The sequence below is a fragment of the Dermacentor albipictus genome, chromosome 6 (genome assembly GCF_038994185.2).
Source record: "Dermacentor albipictus isolate Rhodes 1998 colony chromosome 6, USDA_Dalb.pri_finalv2, whole genome shotgun sequence".
NCBI classification, from domain to species: Eukaryota; Metazoa; Arthropoda; class Arachnida; order Ixodida; family Ixodidae; genus Dermacentor; species Dermacentor albipictus.
Genome location: NC_091826.1, coordinates 7,659,303 through 7,680,376, shown reverse-complemented (window position 1 = coordinate 7,680,376; position 21,074 = coordinate 7,659,303). Strand labels below are relative to the sequence as shown.

Here is a 21,074-nt window from a genome sequence, read left to right as displayed (position 1 = left end):
TAGCAAAGCGAGTTCTGTGGACATGCGCTGGCGGAAGCCGAACTGTTGCGGTGATATAAAAGAGTGTTTTTCGCAAAACGAGGCGATTCTTTTACCAATTACTTTTTCCAAACCCTTAGAAAAAACTGGGAGAACAGAAACGGGTCAATAATTTGAAAAATCGTTTTTGTCACCATTCTTATATAAAACTGTTACTTTTGCGTGCTGCATTTTTTCAGGAAAAATGCCTGTAGAAAGAGATTATATATGTGGTTAAGCACGTGCACAAGAAAGTCAAGTACATACTTTATTGGCCGTATTTGAAGACCATCAATATCTCGAGCTTTACTGTTCTTTAGGTTTAAGAATATGGAATAAATTTCCTTGGGTGTAGTCGGAGAAAAAATGCGGAGTGAATGTTAGGTTCATTTAAAAAGCTCATAGCTGCATTGTTGTGAACGCCCGACACTAAATTAGTAAAGTATGTATTAAATTGGTCAGCTAGCTCTCGCCCCTTCATAAGCCTATTATTGGATGTAAGCTGTAGTTCATTGAACTGACTACTACGATTCAAGAGCTTGTTAAGTTCGCGCCATAAAGCTTCCCCTCGGCCGGTACATCGTAAGAACAAGTTTTCGTAATACAAGTTTTTCGTACTGCGCAAACGTTTTGTGACATAATTTCTAAAATTTTTAAATGAGACTAGGTCAGTAGGATCCCGTGTGTGCATGAACTTTGAGTACATTGCATTCTTTTTTTTTAAGTCCATACATTCAACTGTAAGCCATGGCTTCCTGATTTTCTTAGGCTTACTTATCGTTCTAGGTCTAAACGAGTTGTCATACGCTATTTTAAATATTTCCATAAAAATTACATACGCCTCATCAGCATCTGTGCATTGAAATACTGGTGTCCAATCTATGTTTTCAATTTTATGACGAAACATATCCAGCGTTCTTGTGTTAATATCTTGAATAATAAATGTGTCGGGATTATCTGTTCCGTTTCTTTGCAACTCATTTTGTTTGCAAAACATAAATATGGGCAAGTGATCACTCACATATGCGGCAATGACGCCCGACGTAATGTTGCTGTCTGCGCAATTGGTTATAAACAAGTCCAAAAGGGTTTCAGAAACGCAACTGATGCGTGTGGGTTCTGCTATGACATTCATGCAGTCAAACGAGGCAAGTAACAGTTGTAGCTCACGGGAATGAGATGTGGGTTGTAGAATATTGTGGGTATATGTGGGTTGCGAGTCTACCTACTTCTTCTCCATTGAGCTATGGTCAGGATACTGGGAGATTTCTGTAGGTGACCTGGACCGGGAAAAGACCACGCTCGTTACACTGGATCGACTTTATCAATTTGCCATCAGCAACCTACATCCCTACAAGACTATGCTTGCAGTGCGGCTGCTCGGGCTCAAACAGTTCACCAGATTGCATGGGATCATCTCTCTGCCTCGCAGATATCCCAAAAGGCCCGCTATGACAGCCACCACAGATACGTTTACTTCTCTCCAGGCTCTTTGGTTCTTCTTTGGACGCTGTCCCACCACTTGAGCCTGTCTTCGAAGCTTCTGTCTCTGTATTCTGGCCCCTATAATGTTCTCCGCCAGCCCTGTGAAGCCACATATGTGATCGCCCCGGTGAACAGTAGCTTGTCGTCGTCCATTCTACCTATTGATATTGCGCGCGTCGCCCGTTTGAATCCCTACTTCTCCGACAACAACCCTTCCCTTCCCTAAGCGCCGAGGCAGCGCCCCCACAGCAGGGGTCATATGTTACAAGCATAAACAAGCAATTTCTGTACATTGGAGAAGGCACCAGCAAGGGAATGAAGACGACGATTGAAGAAACGCTTGTATGGCTGTTGTTCTGCCATCTCGGCTTCTTTCTGTGTATATTATGCAAATACATTTTCCCTTTTGTTTTGCCCGCTCTTATCCCTGTCACATTTTTTTAGTTTGCCCTTTCGAGTTTTTGCACACATAAGACTGTCGCTTATTTTACGCATTCCTCAAAGACACACTAGCGCTTGCTGTCCTGCCAGTTAACTCCCCTGAAAGGCCATTGTTCAACTTCAGCAACAAAAGACTGTCGAAGCACACAAAACAAGTGTTTGCAGCATCTGCATGGAAACCAAGTGAACCCATCTGGAAATTTCAATCGTTGGCAAGGCTCAAACCGTCGCAACCGTCGGCATGTACAAACCAGTGAGCAAGCCGACTGCAGCGCCAACTCTACCGACACCAGCATTGGTTGTGCATCCAAGTCCCATTCGACACCATGGTTGTATGGCTGCTTTGGGGCTTCGATGCAAGCTGCGTTGCTTGCTGTTCAGAACTCGGTACATATTGAATGTGTAAACGTTGATTGATTCATGCCAAGTTAATTGTCTCCGTCTCTGCCTTCACTAAAGTAAAGAATTTGTGTGAGGTCGGAGAAACCAAAACCAGTGCTGATATTCATTGCTTATGAATACAGTCATGTGCAGAAGCTACACTCCCATAGCTTTCGCTTCATAGCGAAAGAAAGTTGTCTGCGAGTATAGCAATGTTTTGTCAACGTTATTGAGATCAGCGGTCTGTTGTGATACGGTGCACTAAAATGAAAGGAAACACCAGATTTGCATTTAAAGCTGGTAATGTTCTTGTTTCTGTGGGAAAATAAAAAGTTTCAGAAAGAGAATCTTTAACACACTGATTATGTAGAAAATAGCAGTTGCTGGGGCATCCTTTCTTGCATGTTTGGAGGAATCATTGTTTGGACGCAAACATGATGCTTTTTTTCAAATTAGTGCAGTGTAGGCGTCCTGATCGACATCACGTAACCTGCTCCCTGCTTTTATGGGTTGTCTACATGTAGCCCCAACATTCTGGTGTGTGACGCTTGTTGCAGAATTCCCGACGAGCAGACTCGAGATGGAAAGGGTAGCCGACATCTTCGACCGAAATGGCGATGGCTACATTGACCATAAGGAGTACATTGACACCCTTCGTCCTGATCGAGATGTGAGTCTACGTTGCTAGCAGCTCAATGCTAGGCTCTCTAATTGCTGTACTAGTAGCCTTGCGATGATGCCTGGGTGATTTAGTGCTCAGTTGTAAACTTGCAAGCTTGGTGCTAACCTTTCTAACATGGCTTTTGTCTCTTCTCTGTCTCAACAAACACTAAACACAACCTGTGCTGCAGTGCTTGGTTCATGGTGCGAAGCAGGTGAGTGCCAACTCGACGTGCTAACTGTACTCACTGCACTGTTATGAGCTTGCCATCCAGCTAGCTGTGTTCATGGGTCTGTAGTCTGCTGCACTGAGTCCTAGCCTAGACATTGGGGACTATGCAGATCTGGGGGAATGTTCTGTAGCATGACTTGGTCACTAACATCTCAACGTAGATCAGCCATTGATGGTGCTTGCCGATTGGGACTTTGCTACCATCACTAATATGTGTGATGCCCATCGGCTTGCAGAACAAGCCCCTTACGGAGGCCGAGAAAATCCAGGATGAAGTTCAGCGACAGGTTGCCAAGTGCACCTGCGTCCACCGCTTCAAAGTGTTCCAAGTGGGCGAGGGAAAATACCGGGTAAGTGTTCATGACTGAGAGCAAGATTGAGTGTACTTGAGAGATATGTCCTTTACATTAACATTTGCAAGCAGGGAACAATGGGAATTAGAAAATTCGTTGTAATCTGCCTTTGAGCCCATACAGTTTTCCATAAGTGGCATCGTTCTCTCTACAAGATTACTTCCTTTATAATACAGATGGCATTCTGCTTTCATATTTATGGCATGTGCACCATTCTTAGTGTTTCAACCGTACCATTTATGAATTGTAGTCAGATACTTAAAATACCGGAGGAACGGTACTGAGGGTGACATCTTGTAGTGCTGTGTTTAGCTAAATGTTGCAGGACTCTTTCTTCAAGGAATAACATTGACCTATTCAGCCTCGTGTAAAAGTGTTGTCAGAAACATAATAGTAGGCGAGGATATTCATTACCTTTTCCTTTTCCCCATTCATGTGAAGTGTCCTACAGCTCAAGAACATTTCTAATGTAGCACAGTCTAACACGGTGCCATTAGACGTCACCAGCTGTACACTTCCATTTACACCTCCAGCATTTTGTAAACTATTTTAAGCACCTGTCAGACTAAGAGTCCTTTTTGTTATTTGAAAAGTGTTGCACAAACATTGATATTTAGTTAGAGCTTGGTTTATGTTAGAGTTCACAATCGTGAACTTACCCTGTACTTTAAGTGTCATGGTTGGCTTTGTTTCTAGCAGAGGCTGGTTTTGTGGCCTCCACTCAACCTAACGTTGTTGGTCGCTTTCAGTTTGGTGAATCTCAGAAGCTGCGCCTGGTGCGCATCCTGCGTAGCACAGTCATGGTGCGTGTAGGTGGCGGCTGGGTGGCCCTCGACGAATTCCTCGTCAAAAACGATCCCTGCCGAGGTAAGCGGGTGGCCAAGGCCTAGGCTCCATATTGTGCCAAGCTGCGACTACAAGCCGAAAAGCTTTGTCTCTCCATCTTCTTTTCTTTCATTATTAACAAGGAGCGGTGCTTTCCCTGCCACGTTTTTTTCTCTTCTCTTTCTTTCTTTTGTTCTCTTCTGTGGCAGGAGGGAGAGAAGAAGCATTGTTGCTAACACGGCTAATAATCGAGCAGTACCGACGCAGCCAGTCCAAACAGTTTGCAGTGCAAATGGCGCCCACTTATCCCTAACCCCCTCTTCTCGCGCGGCTGTGCCTTGCTGGGATTTGGAATGCGTTGTACTTATGGGGGCCTGCCTGAGCATGCTTGTCGCATGCCTTCTGTGCATGCTGACCGTACTACTGTCCGGCCCCTTTCCTTCTCTGTCTCTCTATCACTCCACGCAATTCTTTATCTCAGGGGTGGCCAAACTGACGCGGGAGCAGCATAGTTTTTCTTTGGTCTGCTTGTGACTCGCGACTGGTTTTTTGGTCAGGTGGCAGGCCTGATCAAGCAGCAAGTCACCTGCTACCACATGCAATAGTCTGCTAGCATACACCAAATGAGGCAACTTTCGCAATCTTTTGCTTCTGCCGTTCCCCAATTGGTGTTTCTTCGCTGGGACCTCAAATAGTAAAGAGGCAGCCAATGTCATAAAGGTCAAAAACTCCTGCGTTTTGCTGCAACTCTTGAGCAATGCACGGTCAGCCTTTTTGTGACTATTTAAACACATCTGTTTGACCACCCCTGCCCTATCTTGAGCCTACAACCTTATGGGCAAACATCTCACCTGCAGCAGTGTCGGATTTCACTCCCGACTCTGTTATAATGTGCTAAAAGACTTTCTTCAGTTTTTTTTTCTGGCTTGCACAAAAGACTATTAGCTGTAGTATCCAGAGTATGTCTCCTGTGTCTGAGATATCTTGTATATATATATGTATATATTAAAAGCTTGGAACACATGCAATGCAGCTGTGTTGGTTTTACCTTTTACAGGCAGACTACCGTATTTACTTCAAAATAGGTCGAGCACAAATATAGGTTTACCCCTATATATAGAACTCTCCGAGAGATGAAAAATTATGAGTCAAATATAGATTGACCATAACTTTTTCAGAAAAATCGAAGAACTTTGAACATGACACATCTTCATTTACCACAAGTTCAGCTACTAAATCTCGCTAGTTGATACCACCAGTGGCATCCTCGTCGGATGCTTCACAGGCATCCTTGGCATACCAAACGACATTGTCCTTGGTGCCGTTGAGTGCGTTGGATATGCAGCACTTAAAGCCACTATTGGTAATATTCAGGCTGGCTTTACAGCAGGCGCCACCAGGAACTCCGTTAACTTGGTACTTTTGCTTGCTTTGTTCCCTAGCTATGTCAGCTTGTCAAGATTCTTTGGTCACAAAATAGATTGACGGTGCACTTCCGAAAAAAAGAAGGTCGACCTATCTTCGTATAAATACAGTGGTTTAAATTGTTTGTTTGTAAAGGTTAATAGGAATTTTTCCTGCATGAACATGCTGTAAATTTTATTTTAAGGTTGCCTTTTTAGAAGTGGCATAATGTTCATATCTCGCTGCAGGCTTTCAGCTCTGTGAGATGTTTGCCATGGTGTAAGACGATACGGCACCAGCTTCCTGGATGTTCACCATAATGTTAAGCAAGCATGTAACATTAATAGGAATGGTCTCTTGCACATTTCCTCCCCTTGGCAACAGGCTGCGCCATGTCACACACGTGTTCTAGTTCGAAGCATTGGTAGTGCACGTCCATCAGTGACAAGCCGCTGTACATAACATCTCCTAACCAAATTTAAGCTCTGTGCCACATCCCGCTTTCATGGCATGCCACAGGGCTCACATGCATCAAGATGCATACTATGTAAGTTGCTGTGGATCTTTGTACAGGAGAGATGTGTGAAGCAGGCTTATTCTTTGGGTGTGGTGGACATCCATGGGGCTTTGCCAACAAGCTCTGCCTTTATTTCCCTGCGATGTGGTGATTGTAATCAGATTTGTATAGTGTGTTTACAAGAAACAAAGAGAAATGAGCAGCGTACCACGTCAAAAAAATGCAAATTCAGTCGACTCTTTAAAGTGAGCTTGGAAAATAAATGTAAACTGTACATCTGAAGTGATGTTTAGGTTGATGAAACTGAGTGAAGTTTTCGAGAACAGTCCAGTTTATCATGGAATTCAAGATGACAAATTTTATCTTAATGTAATCTACTTGTATGTTATTTGGATTTCTCATTGTTATGCTTGTTGCACAGTTTGAAAGGCAACTGGCATGGCAGCTGTGTTAGGGATCTTGTGAGTCTTGGCCCACAGCATTATGATGTGGCAGTACCCTCATTTCCTTTGTTTTATTCTGTCATCATTCTAAGCATCAGTAGCACACATCTGGCTCACTATTTTAATTGAGTTGGAAGTCCACACCATAATATGTTGAAGTCAATTTGGACATCGAGGCAGTCGGTGTCGGTGCATCAGAACCGCACCAGCCAAGCTCGTTGTCATTGTTGCCGCCGGCCGAGTGTTCCTGTGCATGGTGGGGAGTTGGTTATGCCTGCTGTGGTTCGTTGTCTGTATGTGGCTCGGTCGGTGGTGAGCGTGTGTTGTACCATGTGCTCCCCTGCGTGTGGTGTGTATGTGTGTGTGCACGTGGCTGACCCGTCTGTTGGACGCATGCGCGTGTGCCCCTTCCTGCTGCTGCACCCCTTCCCACCACCACCACCACCGTCACGTACCACCACCACCACCAGCCAAGGGGCGCACCAACCTGGAGCTGCGCGAACAGTTCATTCTGGCCGAGGGCGTCAGCCAGTCCATGACGCCCTTCAAGCCCAAGACCTTCTCGCGGGCAGGACCCATCACCAAGGTGCGTGCATGCTTTCACGGGACGCAGTGGGGGGGAGCAACCAACCCCCTGCACCCCCCCCCCCCCCTGCTTCCCTTCCTCTCCCAACACACCCCTGGTTGGGCACAGCAGCCTGGAGGAAACCCGTCAGCCGTTAGGGGGACGCCAACACGTCTGTCAGCAGCGCACTGCCTCTCCCTCCTGGCGCGGCCATGCACAGAGCTGTTGCCGTCTTTTTCTCTCTGTTGTCTCGCTCTCTCTCTCCCCCCCCTACCCTGCCCATTCTCAACTGGTGCTGATAGATAGTTTCTTCTGGGGACCCTTGCAGCAGCTCCATTCCAGTCCATGATGCCGTGCCTGCCAGTGCAGGGCTTCAGTCCGTCCTTTTACCGACCTGTGCCGGCTGAAGAGGGCTCTAAGATTCCTGTCTACGACTGGGTAATGGGGTGCTCCTATGCATGTGTGGGCTGAGGGAACGGGGCTCTCCCCGGACACGGTGCCTTGGCAAATACTCATTGCCACACAGCCACTGAGATCCCTCGCTCGCTTCTCCACCTCGCACACTCCCTGGGGAAGGGAACGAGCACAGTGAACATTGTAAGCAGCAGCTTCAGCCAAGTGTACCTACTGGCTGACTACAGTAGCCAACCAATTTTTTGGACACTCGATTATTTGGGTTTCATAATCACGCCAACATATGGGCCATGGGACCAGATTTTAACGGCAAATGAAAATTTGGTCAGAATGTGGCAGCTTGCTTAATTTTTACTGAATTAATAAAAGCACGAATTGACGAGGACGAGACGAGAAGGCAATACACACATACACTAACTTGCAACTAGTTAGTAACTGGTTGGTTAGTAGTAAAGAGTAGTTGTAAGTCAGCACATTTGTGTGTCACCTTCTCATACATGTCGATTTGTGCTTTTATCATTCAGTATAATTCAGAACTAACTAGCCCGCCAACAAGTCTTAACAAGGTTGCTTGATTTTCCTGATATAGTTAACCCTTTCAGTGTCTGCTTTTTTTTTTTTTCTTTCTTCTTACACTCCGAGAATTGGGGTGTGTTTCTCAGATGTTACAGAACGAGCACATCAGTCTACTTTGGTTATACAGAAGGGAAAAAATTACAGGAATAATGGCAAATGCACTCTTGGTTGGGTCCTCGTATTCCTATCTTCATTTCCTATCTCCTACCTAGTTTCGTTTTGATGCTCATGCTGTCGCATTAGTGCCGCTGTGTCAGGGTCGAAATCCGACATTGTCAAAGTTGCCACTTCAGTGGATGACACACTTTCATATTCCGAGTCCAAGCTTCACTCGTATTCGAAGTGAGAAGCGCTACCGCTGCTATCAACAGTTGAAGGTCTCACACGAGCGGCCATCTCTAAGCGATCAAGTGACCATGCTCAAGGACTTTTTGTCTGGGCCAGACAAAGCAAAAAGAGCAACGAATGAAATAGAGAGCCACAAATGAAAGAGGTAAGATAGAGGGCTGAGCCATCCTGGAAAAATCACATAGATGAAAGGAACACCCTTGTTGCTGGAAAGGAGGCGTGCCGCAGCAAGAACAGCGCAAGAAGGGGGGGGGGGGGGGCGAAGAAACCTTCTGGTGGTAAACAGGTGGTAAAAACGCACAAGAGAGATGGCCTTACGCTGTGGCGCCAATATTTGCTCGGAGAATTGCCAACGTATCGGTGTACACAGCGCTGATTTGTTGATCTCCTTTCCGTGCTTCCCTGCACTCTCTCTTTTCCATTCCTTTTTTTTTTTGTGTGTGTAAGAAAGTCTATGAAGCGCTCTTACACGCGAAAGTCCTGGAGCCACCCCTCCTATCTGCGGACGCAAGCACTTGGTGTGGCACAACCAGGCCCGCAAAGGGGTGTGTTCCACACTGCACTAACACCTAGACTGAGCAAACTCAGTGAGGAGAAAATATGTTTAAAGATACATAACAGGTGGCCGAACAACCTCGGAGCTCGCAAACTTTGTGTTACTGCACATATCTGAGCGCAGAAAGTGGGGAACGTATGGGTACGTCAGTGACGTGGTGGGACAGAAAAGCGAAAACTTACCAGTACATCAGTGACACTGGAAGGGTTAATGTGCACCGCCTCATGGACAGTGCAGTTGTAAAAAAGGGTAGGCTGACCCTTTCCACGGTAGAGTAATTCCACCGCTATCCAAGCACTGTTCAGCCACTGGGTCTGATATCCCAGTGATTTCGATTAAATGAAAGCCAAACCAAGGGAGTCAGATTTCATAATTGACACGCCACCTTCTGGGGGAAAATAAGAAAAGAAAAACTTCATGTGTAACATTTGAAGCAATGCAAGCAAGAAGATTTGGAATATAGTAGCTGCACCAGCTGTCGCAATACAGTATACTGTTATCACGCAGCAGTCTGTGGTAATTAGAGATTGCACGCACTGTCAGCTCCAGATGGCTTATCAGCAACAGTATGCCGATCTGCAGCCAACATCTAGTCGTAAGATTACATCCAAAAGGGCAGCACATAAATTTGCATTGCCACATGAACCTACCTGAACTTGTGGGCTTTGGTAATAGCAGTCCCATTCACATCCGAAAAATTGGGCAGCAACTGTATTATGACAAGTTGGGTGGCACCGTGCAAGACAGCTGCAAGAAAACCATTTCACAGTGGCACTGACTTATAATTGAGCTTTATTTATGAATAATTGTACCCTTTTGGTTGCATGAACTTGGAGAGTGATATAAAAGATAATCTGGCGGACAAGAGCTGATACCTCACATTCAGTTTGCATTACCCAAAGCACTCATTTCTGTGTCAATGTTGCTGTTGCATATAGCCCATCCGTACTTTCAATTCCCCTTGCCTCCATCATTTCTCACATCTGCAGGCACTTGGGCTTAACAAGACTTGCAAGCATGCTTGATTCATTGTAGTTCACCACGACAAGTGTAGCAGTGAGCAGGCTGTCTAGCAGCCTTAGCAGCACAACTTAGATTGTTGGTATGCTCTTACAAGTGAACAGTAGAGACGAGCCCTTTAGCGACTACATAAGTCAGTGCCAGTTGCTATATTTTGCACCTCTCTTGCTTAGTGCTGTTCAGCTTTTCAGAGAGCTGCTTTACTTAAAATTCTGCACATATTATACGATTCAAAATATTATATGAATTATTATAAATATTAGATGAATAAAACATCCAAAAAAAATGTATGTGCATTATATTACAAAGCAGCACTTGAACTTAGTAAATATTTGGCAGCCGAATAGAACACGTGAAGCGAATGTGATACTGTGCCAAAGTAAAGTGAACCTCTTATTGTGTGCAAGATTTTGTGGCAACTTGTTTGATCTGCTGCACATGTTGCCATCAGTGCACTCACAGTAGCAGGTTGGGAATGTCCAGGCCTTACCAGAGCACTTTTTAAAAATCTTTTTCTTTTTACACATCTTGGCTCTTCTACAAAGCATGTAAAATAAATGCTGATTGTTCTGTAAACACTTTGTGTATATTAAGGAAGAGACACCTGTCTGCAGATTTTTGCTGCCTCCAGGTTACTTTCTGTGATATGCTGAACACACTGTATAAGGCCAACAGAAGAAGAAACTGAGTGTCACAATCATGAGTAATTCGACGTTCACCACCGGGCACGTGATGTGGGCATCTTCATTGTTTACACTGTCTTGATCATCTATTGGTGGGTGCAGGTGCGAGAAAAGACGGAACGCAGCGTCCCCCTGAGCCAGCAGCAGCAACAGCGCATTGTCGCAGACGACGAGCTCAGTGACGGCTCAGGCCAGCTGCGGGTCACCCGCCTTGGTGAGCACACTGTTGATGAAGCACTCTAATGCCTCCATCGCCTAAATTGCACTGAATTAATGGGACAAATCTTCTTGCAGAGCACAACTTCGGTCTCCAAAGCAAATCACGTGCAGCATTGGTTTCGATTCCTGCTCTCTGCACTTGTCTCTCAGTTCTTTCATGCAAGTTTGGGCAACTGTGGAAACAATTTACATAGTAGAGCCCCATTTATACATTTTTCTTGGGAACCATTGAAAAACTTAAGCAAGGAATTTAATACAGTGGAGTCTATAGGTGGAGATTATGCGAGTGCAGTGTAGCTACCAGGAAAATGTAACACTGGAGAAACAGTAATGGCGTTTCCTTGAAATTCTTAAATGGGCATCGCGCATGTCAGCAAATACCACCAACCCTTGTCATGTGCTCTTGTAAGACTTGCATAACAAAGTATTAAAATGAGTCTTTGTGGATTCTAATCTCTTCATCGGAGAGTCTACAGTGACACTATTGACAGTACCTGAGAGTGTTGAAGTTGTTTGGGACAAATTAGTCATTGTTAACAACATAGCTGCTTTTCTTTTTTTTGACATTCTTCACCGAACCATATTTGATGAATAAAAGCTTAAAGTGCACAACCAGACGAGGACGGTGAATGAAGAGTGGAGACGCACGAGCACTGACTCGCAAAAATTTGCAAGTTAGCACTCGTGTATTTCCTGTCTTCTTTCACCGTCCTCGTCTGGTTGTGCACTTTAGTCATGTCTTCCCAACACACTCAAACAGCCACATTATGGAACATATTTTGTGCAATTTTTAATGTTTGTTATTTCGAACATCTTTGTTTCATGCCACTGCTCTGTTTCATAACTTCAACATCTAGGGAAGGTAAAGGCAGTCCTTGTCTCGGAATTTTTAGTTGCAGGGTTTACATGTGACGAATAATCTGTTACTTATTTTCATGCGAGAGCGTGCAAGATTTGGTACAAGATTTGAGCATACAAGATTTTATGTGCATATGGTAGTGCTTGGTTGGGAAGCTCATACTTATAACTTTACTGTTACCCTTGGTTCTCTTGTTTCTGGTGCAGGTGATGCAAGTGTGTAAGTTTGTCCTCATGGGCATCCAGAATCTGGCTCTTCTGTATCATTGGATAACTAATATTTTACAAGAAAGCAATGTAACCTAAGTTTATGTTTTGGAAATTCGCTTTTTATATTGGAGCACACTGTAATACTGTACTCATAGTTGTTAGCCTTTCACCCAGCAGACTTCATTTGTCCCAAAAGGTCACCTTGGTGCAAAGGTAGAAAACCATAGATCAGCCAAATGACCGGTACAGTCACTAACCAATAAACCAGGCACTGATAACTCGCACATACTTGATTATTTGGACAGCTCCAAGGCACCACCACTAGCCCCATAGACTTTTTGAACATAGGAAGAAAGCATTGCCGATCTGTTGTACAGGCTGCTGTGAACATGTGAGTCAAATGTTACTGCACTGCATGCAGCAGAAAAATTTCTTGCTCTCGCTTCCGCATTGCTGTTATGCAACATCACCGAAAGCGAGTGGACCCACCAACACTATTAGCTGGTTTTGCAATCATAAGAGCATTCTCGACGATGCATAATTACTAATTTGAGTTAAACAAATGAAAAATCTATCTGTCTGTGATATCAAAAAGACGGATATCATTTCATCTTTACACTGTGTAGCTGCATCAGCTGCATTGGCCTCCGAGATGGCAGCGGTGTGCTGTGTAGCACAGTTTACTGTGGCCACCACAGGGCGCCATGACTAGCCATTTTGGTGCCATGACACTCAACTTTTGCCTGGGGCATTGCTTTCTTGGCTTCTCCGCTATGTATCTTCCAGTGTTCTAACGGAGACGAAAAGAGAGAGCCATGTATCAGTGTGAAAACTCCTTATAGGTAAAGATTCATAAGTCGACGTCATTTAATAGTGAGGCCATAACTCTAATTAGTTGTATAAGGACAACCGAAATTTTGGGCATCTTACAGTGCATTGTGCGATAATTCGGAGTCCAACTGCATGACTGTGTGCTTGTTTGGCCAAGTGTTAAGCAGAAATAGTTATATTTTTGTTTTGATATGTTGCTGGCATGGTTGTAAGTCATGTCAGTGGTGCCTCCTTGAAACTGAAACTAGCAAAGCCTAGCCAATCTAGTCGGTCGCAATGAATATTCGGTGCTTGCATTGACTGTACTTTTGTCTACCTGTAGCAACAGCATGACAATGGTCGAGCTACAGGCAGTGATTTTGTAGCAGTGCCTTCCGCTTGATTCTGTACCACTCTTATTATCCACCACACGTGGCCGGCTGATCGCACTGACCTGTCCGGACATCGCACTTACCACTGATGAAGTGCAAAAAGCGTGAAAAGGTATAGCATAAAAGGCATGGCTAGAAAATCACAGCCATGAACCATGAATCATGGCCAAACGCAAGCATATGTGCACATTGACAAACTCGGGCCGTATTCTTAGATGATCACTTTCGAAGATACTTTCATTGTCACGATATTTCACTTAATTAGCACTGGACACATTGTCGGGCAGAAGCATTTCTGCACTGTGATAATGTGACATGCTTGGCTCGGTGCTAAGGATGTTGTCGCTTGTAGATGCCACTGCTGCTCGCACTTGTCATGCAAAAGATAGTGTGCTTTGCATTGTGCCAAGAGTACCGTGGCTCATAGATGCCAAAGCGTCTTGTGCTTGTCACACAATATTGAAAGTATCCCCGAAAGTGACGGTTCAAGAATGCGAAACACCTTTTTTGTCTACTCATGAAATAAAGTTACCTATTTTTGGGCGAAACCGGTATTTCAGACTCCTGATTATTCTGAATTTTTGGCGGTTCCCATGGAGTCCGAATTATTGGTCGGTGACTGTATGTAATAAAGTCCTGTTTGCGCATACCTTAGCCAACCTCTAGCTTTTCTTGTGCTCTTTCTTCAAATAGGAACACCCCGAAGCCGGCCTTCAAGCCGGCCATCAAGTCGGCCATCAAGCAGGCCGCCAAGCAGGGCAAACAGCGACCTGTCCGCGGACAGCATTGATGGCTACCACAGCCAGAGAAGAACACCATCTGCGACACGCCAACGAACACCCAGCGGATCATCTCAGACCAAGATCCCCACACCACGACGGCCGACATCAAGCACCAAGGATTCTGACGTCAAGCAGCAACGCGAGCGATGGAAGTGAGATACTTCCCATGGAAAAAGCGCCACCCTCAACAGGGTCCACCACACTACTTATGTTTCTTCTTTGTTGTCGTTGACGCTGGCTTTGTAGAAGTTGGTTGTTAACATTGTTCTTGTGCTTTTTAATCCTGCCACAGCTTTTTCTAAAGGGCTTTGCGCCAGTCGCGCAAGATCGCACAGGTGCGCATTGTAGTACTTGTACATAATATTGTCGTGATGCCAGATCATGTTGCTGCTGCACTAGTCCAACTAATATTTTTGTCACGCAAATGTGATTGCATCGTGGATTCCTGTCAAGCAACAAAGAGCTGTTCAGAACATTCCAGCAGCGATGTCCTTTTTTTTTTTTTTTGTTTGTTTGTTTGTTTGTCATGTTACGCTCGCTCACCGAAAGCCTCATAGTATGCGTATACTAATGCAACATTAAGCGATTTTTTAGTTGACCAGAAAAAGCCTGGTCTCGTTCAGATTGTTTGCCCACCAAAGGATTGTGTTTGGCGCCACCACTGAGGCTTCTTGCCGCTGGGCTTCAGTCAGGCTCCGATAATTTGCATTTCCTATTGTGTGAGCAATTAGCATAGGCTCAGAAACTTAACACTTTTTATTTTTTTAGAATCTAGACCGCAATGTTTGCACTTTTGTTCCATTGCATTAACCAAATCGCAGCTGTTGTGTTTAATATAGGTATGAATAAAGAGACTATATACATTATGTGTGCCTCTTGCATCTTTGTCTCATTTCCACACTCTTCAGGACACCAACTGCTAAAAACTTCTCAGCAAAATACTGATAAAAAAAAAGGTAGATACAACACAGCACAAATTTATTTACAGAAGTACAAGAGTTCTGGTAGATACCATAGGCTAAAAGCTGTTGGAAAAACAGCTTGACTGGGCCAATAGTCTGTTACAAGACGTACATAGTGGTTGTATAAAAAATAGTAACATTGCTAGGCACTCAAAACATATTTACTTACATGAATGCACAAGAGACCAAAAATAATATAGACTAAGAGAAAACATATTTGATACATCAGAAGAAAGAAATATGTGTTTGTAAGGGTTACAAAAAGGTAACACAATTGGCTCTGATTAACCATAAATAATCAATGATCACATGTTTACAAAAAGCATACGAAGTTCCTTGGCTGAGGAAGTATATATACCTCCATATTTATTTAAAATGTTTGGTAGGTTATGTTGTAATTACTGTAGGCTATATTTATTACGAAACCATGGAACATGTCGTGCATCACTATTTCTCGTATTTGCAGAAATGAATTTTAGTGTCTAAAAATGCATTAGACACGAGGAAATTTTTGAAAGCAATATTTGAGATGTAAAAAAAAAGGCGAGAAATGGGGGTAGAAATATATTCTTTTAATAAATTTACGCTTTAAAAAACCTGGCGGTGTTTTCTCCAGAAAGCCCATGTTATCAATGTGCTGAATCATCTTCTTTTGCAAAGAAGGGATTTTCATAATGTTCGTCTTTCCTGTAGTCTCCTACACTAAGGTACAGTAACTTTAAATGGGAAGAAAATGAAGCATAATAAATGTTACGTTTTGCTTTAGGTTGAAAAGGACAATGACATCGAGACAAAATGCCTGTGACAGCTTTTTGCAGATATTTTCAACATGTTTATCCCTAGTAAGGTGCAAAGAAAAAGTAACGCCTAATATTTTATGTTCATCAACAATTTGCAGTTCTTTACCAGCACACACTAAGGTTTGATTACTAGTAAGAGCTTTATTTTATGTGCAAAATAACACTAGTTCTTGTACGGTTTATTTTTAGGCAATTAGCAATAGACCATTCAGATAGCTTAGTGAATAGATCGTTATAATTTTTCATTAACTTTTTTGAATTCGGACCAGAAATGGGAGCATTGTCAACAGTGTATATAATCAATTTTACGGTTGTATCAATATTAGTAGCATCATTAATGTACAGGTTAAAAACCATAGTACCTACTATGCTCCCTTGTGGCATGCCATTAAGTAATGGAAGAAAACATGACTTCTGTTTTATACATATTGATTGTTACTGATCAATAAGGTAAGACTCAAATAATGTTAATGGAGTACCCTTAATGCCATTCTGCTGGCCGCATTATTAAATTGACCGACAGTAAAAAGCCAGCTGTCGTATGAAATCTGGCATTCAGCAACATGCACTTCTTCTGCAGGATTCTAACTTCCATTGCTCACTTAACGCTTGAAGTGCCAGCAAAAAGATCTAAAGACGTGTTCAGAAAAGGTTTTTTCACCGCACTTCTGGATAGCACATTTTTTGCAGATCCGAAATATATACGACATGGGGGAGTAGCAAGTTCACAACTTGTCTGAATATACACAAGTAGGTGCTGGCAGAAGGTACTGCTCATTTCCGCGCTGTATCGGAACTATCACCATAGTCGACGACATCAGAATCACAAGATGTGCCTACAGCACTGAAAACACTGCCATCGTTGTCAAGGTTTTCATGCAAAAGCAAGTCGTCTTAGGAGCTTGACGACTAAATCAAATGCGGGGCCAAAGAGGGAACTCGCCAGCATGTTAAAATTCCTTTGACCAGCCCAGCCCGTTACCAGCACTTAAGAAGAGCACCCAAACAAGTGAACAAGACTGACTAATCCTTGGCACTAATTGTAAGAAAAATTGCAACCGAGTAAGACTTGTCCACAGCACTTAAAGGGTTAAAAAAATATACCACACTTGGCAGAGTTCTAGATGCATGCTATTGTATGTACAGGAGAGAGAGAGAGAGCTTTGCTATAGCTCGCACCTTGCTATCCATGTTTCGTCTTGTGTAGTAAATATATTGCTTTCTGTGACTACTACCGGGGAAAGGGAGGGTGAAGCAGCAGGAGAGGGGGGCTTAGCAGGGCATGAATTAACACAACATTCACAGGCGGGGGCTGGGGGGGTTCATGTGCTTGGTGTACCACCCTCTCTAGCTATGCCACTGCTTCTGTCACCAGTTCTGAAGCTCCGCTTCGAAATATGGGCTTGCTCCAGGCGACTTGTGTTAATTGACTGATGTGCCATGAATGAGCTGCAAAATAAAGTTTCCTCAATCCACCTTTGCTGATCACCTCCCAATGGGCTTGAAAGGGCAAAGCCAGCTGAAAAAGCCTGCCAATTAAAAATGGTGTGTGTGTATGGTTTTTCTTAGAGCTGTTCTGGAAAAAGTCACACTTTTTAGTTAATTTTAAGTTTTTTAAGACATGACAATTGGCAGACCCCTATCACATTGTGTCTGGATTATGAGACTTGGGCCAAAAGGGAATTCTGCAACTGGAATGATTGAAGAGCACCGGTCATCTGTACTGTGTTGGCATAGCAAATCACTCCTTGGTAGGCTCTTTGCACCATGCGGTGAGCCACCATTGGTACTAAAAGATGGTAAATGGTCTCATTTCAACATTTCAAAGGAAGTATAACTTCGCTTAAATCATGGTAAGTTTGCGGTACTGCATACTATTGTGCTTCATCTTGTGTCGGCATGAAACGGACGCTACACGATTTTCACAGATAAATAAAACTGCATGGAGAACACGGGACAGCAGTGCATGACAACTACTGATTATGTTATTTGGAGTCACATCTATCTACCAGTGTCTGCTGCACAAGTCTCTTAGGCAAACTGTGTTTATTTCATTCTGTTAATGTATGCAAAATAGCTGGAACAAAAGTGGTCGAGACATTGTAACATCCACAAATGAATGGTTGTAGAAAGTTTCACAAACTTATGTTCAAAATGCATCCTTGTAGATGCTATGTACTGAGGATGTCCTCATGTGTATGTTTTAGTAATGGTGTACTCGTGGCATATTACCGGACCTATACAGGGCTTTTACAGATAAGTTTAGTAATATAATTTTTAATAATGTAATTTTAATAGAAATGTTATACTAGCTACATAAATGTTTGCACAGGTTGTTTATGTGCTTTGGAAAACACAATTTCTGCAAACAAGTCATGAAATACATTTCTAATATTGCAATTATAATGTTTATATTAGGGGTGTATGAATATCGAACTTTCCCAATGGAATTGAATGCAAATATTTGACAAGAACAACCTTCGAATATTCAGTCGTATACCATATATTTTCTCATCCCTAAATAAAGTGGAATACAAAGATCCTGCGGAGTTCATTCAGCTGAAAAGCAAGGTTTATTTACATCATTTGATGAAGGCAATGCCATTCAGAACTGGGCATTTGGTGAACTGAGGAGCTTTAGATGAACTGAAAGGCTAACGTATTTGGCACATCATCACACGTATTTGGCACACCATCACAATGACGGTAATAAAACGCAAGCACAGTGCATCAACAGATACATGTACGTAGAGTGGTGTGTTCGTTTAAGGTGCCAAGTGCACCATATGTCTACAGTACCACACATCATTTTAAATGGATGGAAACATGGTGAAATTGTTCAGATAGCAAGTTGTTTTTGCCTAAATAACGAAATAAGAAAATCGTAGGCAGCCATAAGGCAAGGCATCCATTTGAATTACAGGGAAGTGTTGAGCATATGTTAGACTGCAATAAAAGCACATTTTAGATATTTGTTTTAATTACACATTTTTGGTGCTTCAAATATTTTTTAATTATGTATTCTTCATGCAAAAATTTTGTAGAGTAGAACTTGTTGCTGGGCGAGTTGGTTGGGATCTAATGAATGCATTGTTGTGCCAAAAAAGGAAAAATAAAGACTTGGGAAGGAGAGTCGTTTCGTACACTCTCTCCCAAGTCTTTATTTTTTCCTTTTTTGGCGCAACAGTGCATTCATTAAAAATTAAAATTAAAAACAGTAAGATTTTGACAAGCTCTCAATATGTTTTCCTTTATAAGAGGTGACCAACTTTAACTTTGTCACCATTAGATATGTCACCATCGAGTTCCTGAGTTTCCGTGACGTAGGAAGCTTCTTGTTCTATATGCCCTCAATATGCCCTCAATAATTTGGTTCCTTGTGTATATGCTTACTGGCGATTGTGCCAGACAAGCTTTCAAACTTTTAATATGCACTTTATTGTGCATATAGGTTCACTTGCCAAATCCCAGAAATGGGGTATCATGCCTAAACTGCAGTACTATCAGAGGACAACAGACCCAGGCGAAATTAAGAGGAAGCTTTAGCTCGGGCCAAACTCTGACGTGGCCTATTCAAATACATGTAAAACGCAAGAACACTTTTCTGAGATAACCCCTGGACAGATTTCCATGAAATTTGTTGCATTTGAGAGAGAAAGTTAAATTCTAGTGACTGTTGTAAGCGGATTTTTGATTTAGTCCTGAATTGGCAACCACTCCACCAAACTTGACAAGGTTTATTGCATTTAAAAGAAAAACTTAAAATCGGGAGACTGTTCGGTTGGAATTTTTGATTTAGGTCTTCAATATTTTACAAAAAATTGGCTAAAATCGAAAATTTTCAGAGAACGAAGCTATCAAATTTACAGCTCTGTAAGTCAGCAATAAAATACGATATCATAGTTCTGTGCATTGCATCTGATAGTACATCCAACGCGGACAAAATTGATATTTTACACATGAATCTCAGAAAATTTAGTAATATGGTAATACAGCTTTTGCAGAATCCTGGTACACAACATAAAAAGATCACAATATATAAATTGACATATTCAATTTGTCCACTTTGAATGATCTAATGAATGCCGTTTACAGAATCGCTATAGCTGTTCTTGATGGAGAGCTAATAATTTGTAAACTTCGTGCTTCTATCTTTTTCGAACTTTAACATTTTTGAAAATTCTGATAACAAACTTCAGGCCCTAAATCGAAATTCCACTTCCAACAGACACTAGAATTTAGCTTTCTCTTAAATACAACAAACTTCATTAAAATCGGTCCAGGGGTTATCTTAGCAAAAAGCGTTTTTGCGTTTTACATGTATTTGCATAGGCCACGTCGGAGTTGGGCCGGAGCTAAAGCTTCCTCTTAAACCGCGTTCACCGCATTGCCAAGTGTTGTTCAGGAGCTCACTTGACACACATTGTGCCTCTTCGAGGAGTGTAGTGCCCGCATCAAACCACCATAAAACCACCTTCAGTTGCACTATATATATATATATGTATAATAAAGAATGGCGCCACTCTCTACCTCTACCATATGACCGGCTTCCCACTTTACACACACGTTCTTCCTCTTGGATCGACGGATGGATGGGTAAAACTTTATTGTATGTCTGGCCAGGTTAGCTCCACCCGGGCTGGGTCTTCCACGGGGGAACGTCAAGGCCCTGCCTCAACACCGCCTCACGGGCTTGCTGGACCGCCCACGTCTGAATGCAGAGGTCTGAGCTGCGCAGAGCGGCGGCCCACCTCGACGATAAGTTCTCCGGAACAACTGTCATCCTTCCTATAACTGCATTGCACTCCCACAGCATGTGATGGAGTGTTACTGGTCGTTCCAGCTAGCACAATTTGCATGTGTCGTCCTGATGCTTATCTGGGAAAATACGTTTCAGATGGAATGGGTTAGGGAAGCTGCTCGTCTGGAGCTGTCTCCGGGCGACGGCCTGTCTCCTGTTCAGTGTGGGACTCGGCGGTGGGTATATCCTTCTGGCACTTAGGCATACACTGGTTATGTCACTGTATCTAGTGAGCCTGTCCCGTTCTGCGCGAGAAATGTTCGCTATCGTGCGAGGGGCGTTGACCTGTTCGGCGCGGCGGGTATGTCTCGTGCGGTCC

The 21,074-nt window shown here is 43.2% G+C and overlaps 1 protein-coding gene across 13 annotated transcripts in view; it reads left to right on the top strand.

Annotated features, from left to right (window-relative positions):
- Positions 1-15,058, top strand: part of shot (dystonin-like protein short stop) — a 315,979-nt gene extending 300,921 nt beyond the window's left edge. For 8 of the 13 annotated variants that reach the window (XM_065424849.2, XM_065424855.2, XM_065424848.2 and 5 more), the window contains 7 exons: positions 2,883-2,995; positions 3,177-3,200; positions 3,454-3,567; positions 4,320-4,437; positions 7,230-7,345; positions 11,024-11,135; positions 14,104-15,058. In XM_065424849.2, the coding sequence (XP_065280921.1) occupies positions 2,883-2,995; positions 3,177-3,200; positions 3,454-3,567; positions 4,320-4,437; positions 7,230-7,345; positions 11,024-11,135; positions 14,104-14,348 (842 nt within the window). In that variant the 3' untranslated portion in view covers positions 14,349-15,058. Of the gene's footprint in view, positions 1-2,882; positions 2,996-3,176; positions 3,201-3,453; positions 3,568-4,319; positions 4,438-4,604; positions 6,731-7,229; positions 7,346-7,652; positions 7,763-11,023; positions 11,136-14,103 lie in introns of those variants that run through there. The other 5 variants (XM_065424852.2, XM_065424851.2, XM_065424858.2 and 2 more) reach the window with 3 other exon arrangements.
- Positions 15,059-21,074: the final 6,016 nt, after the last annotated feature.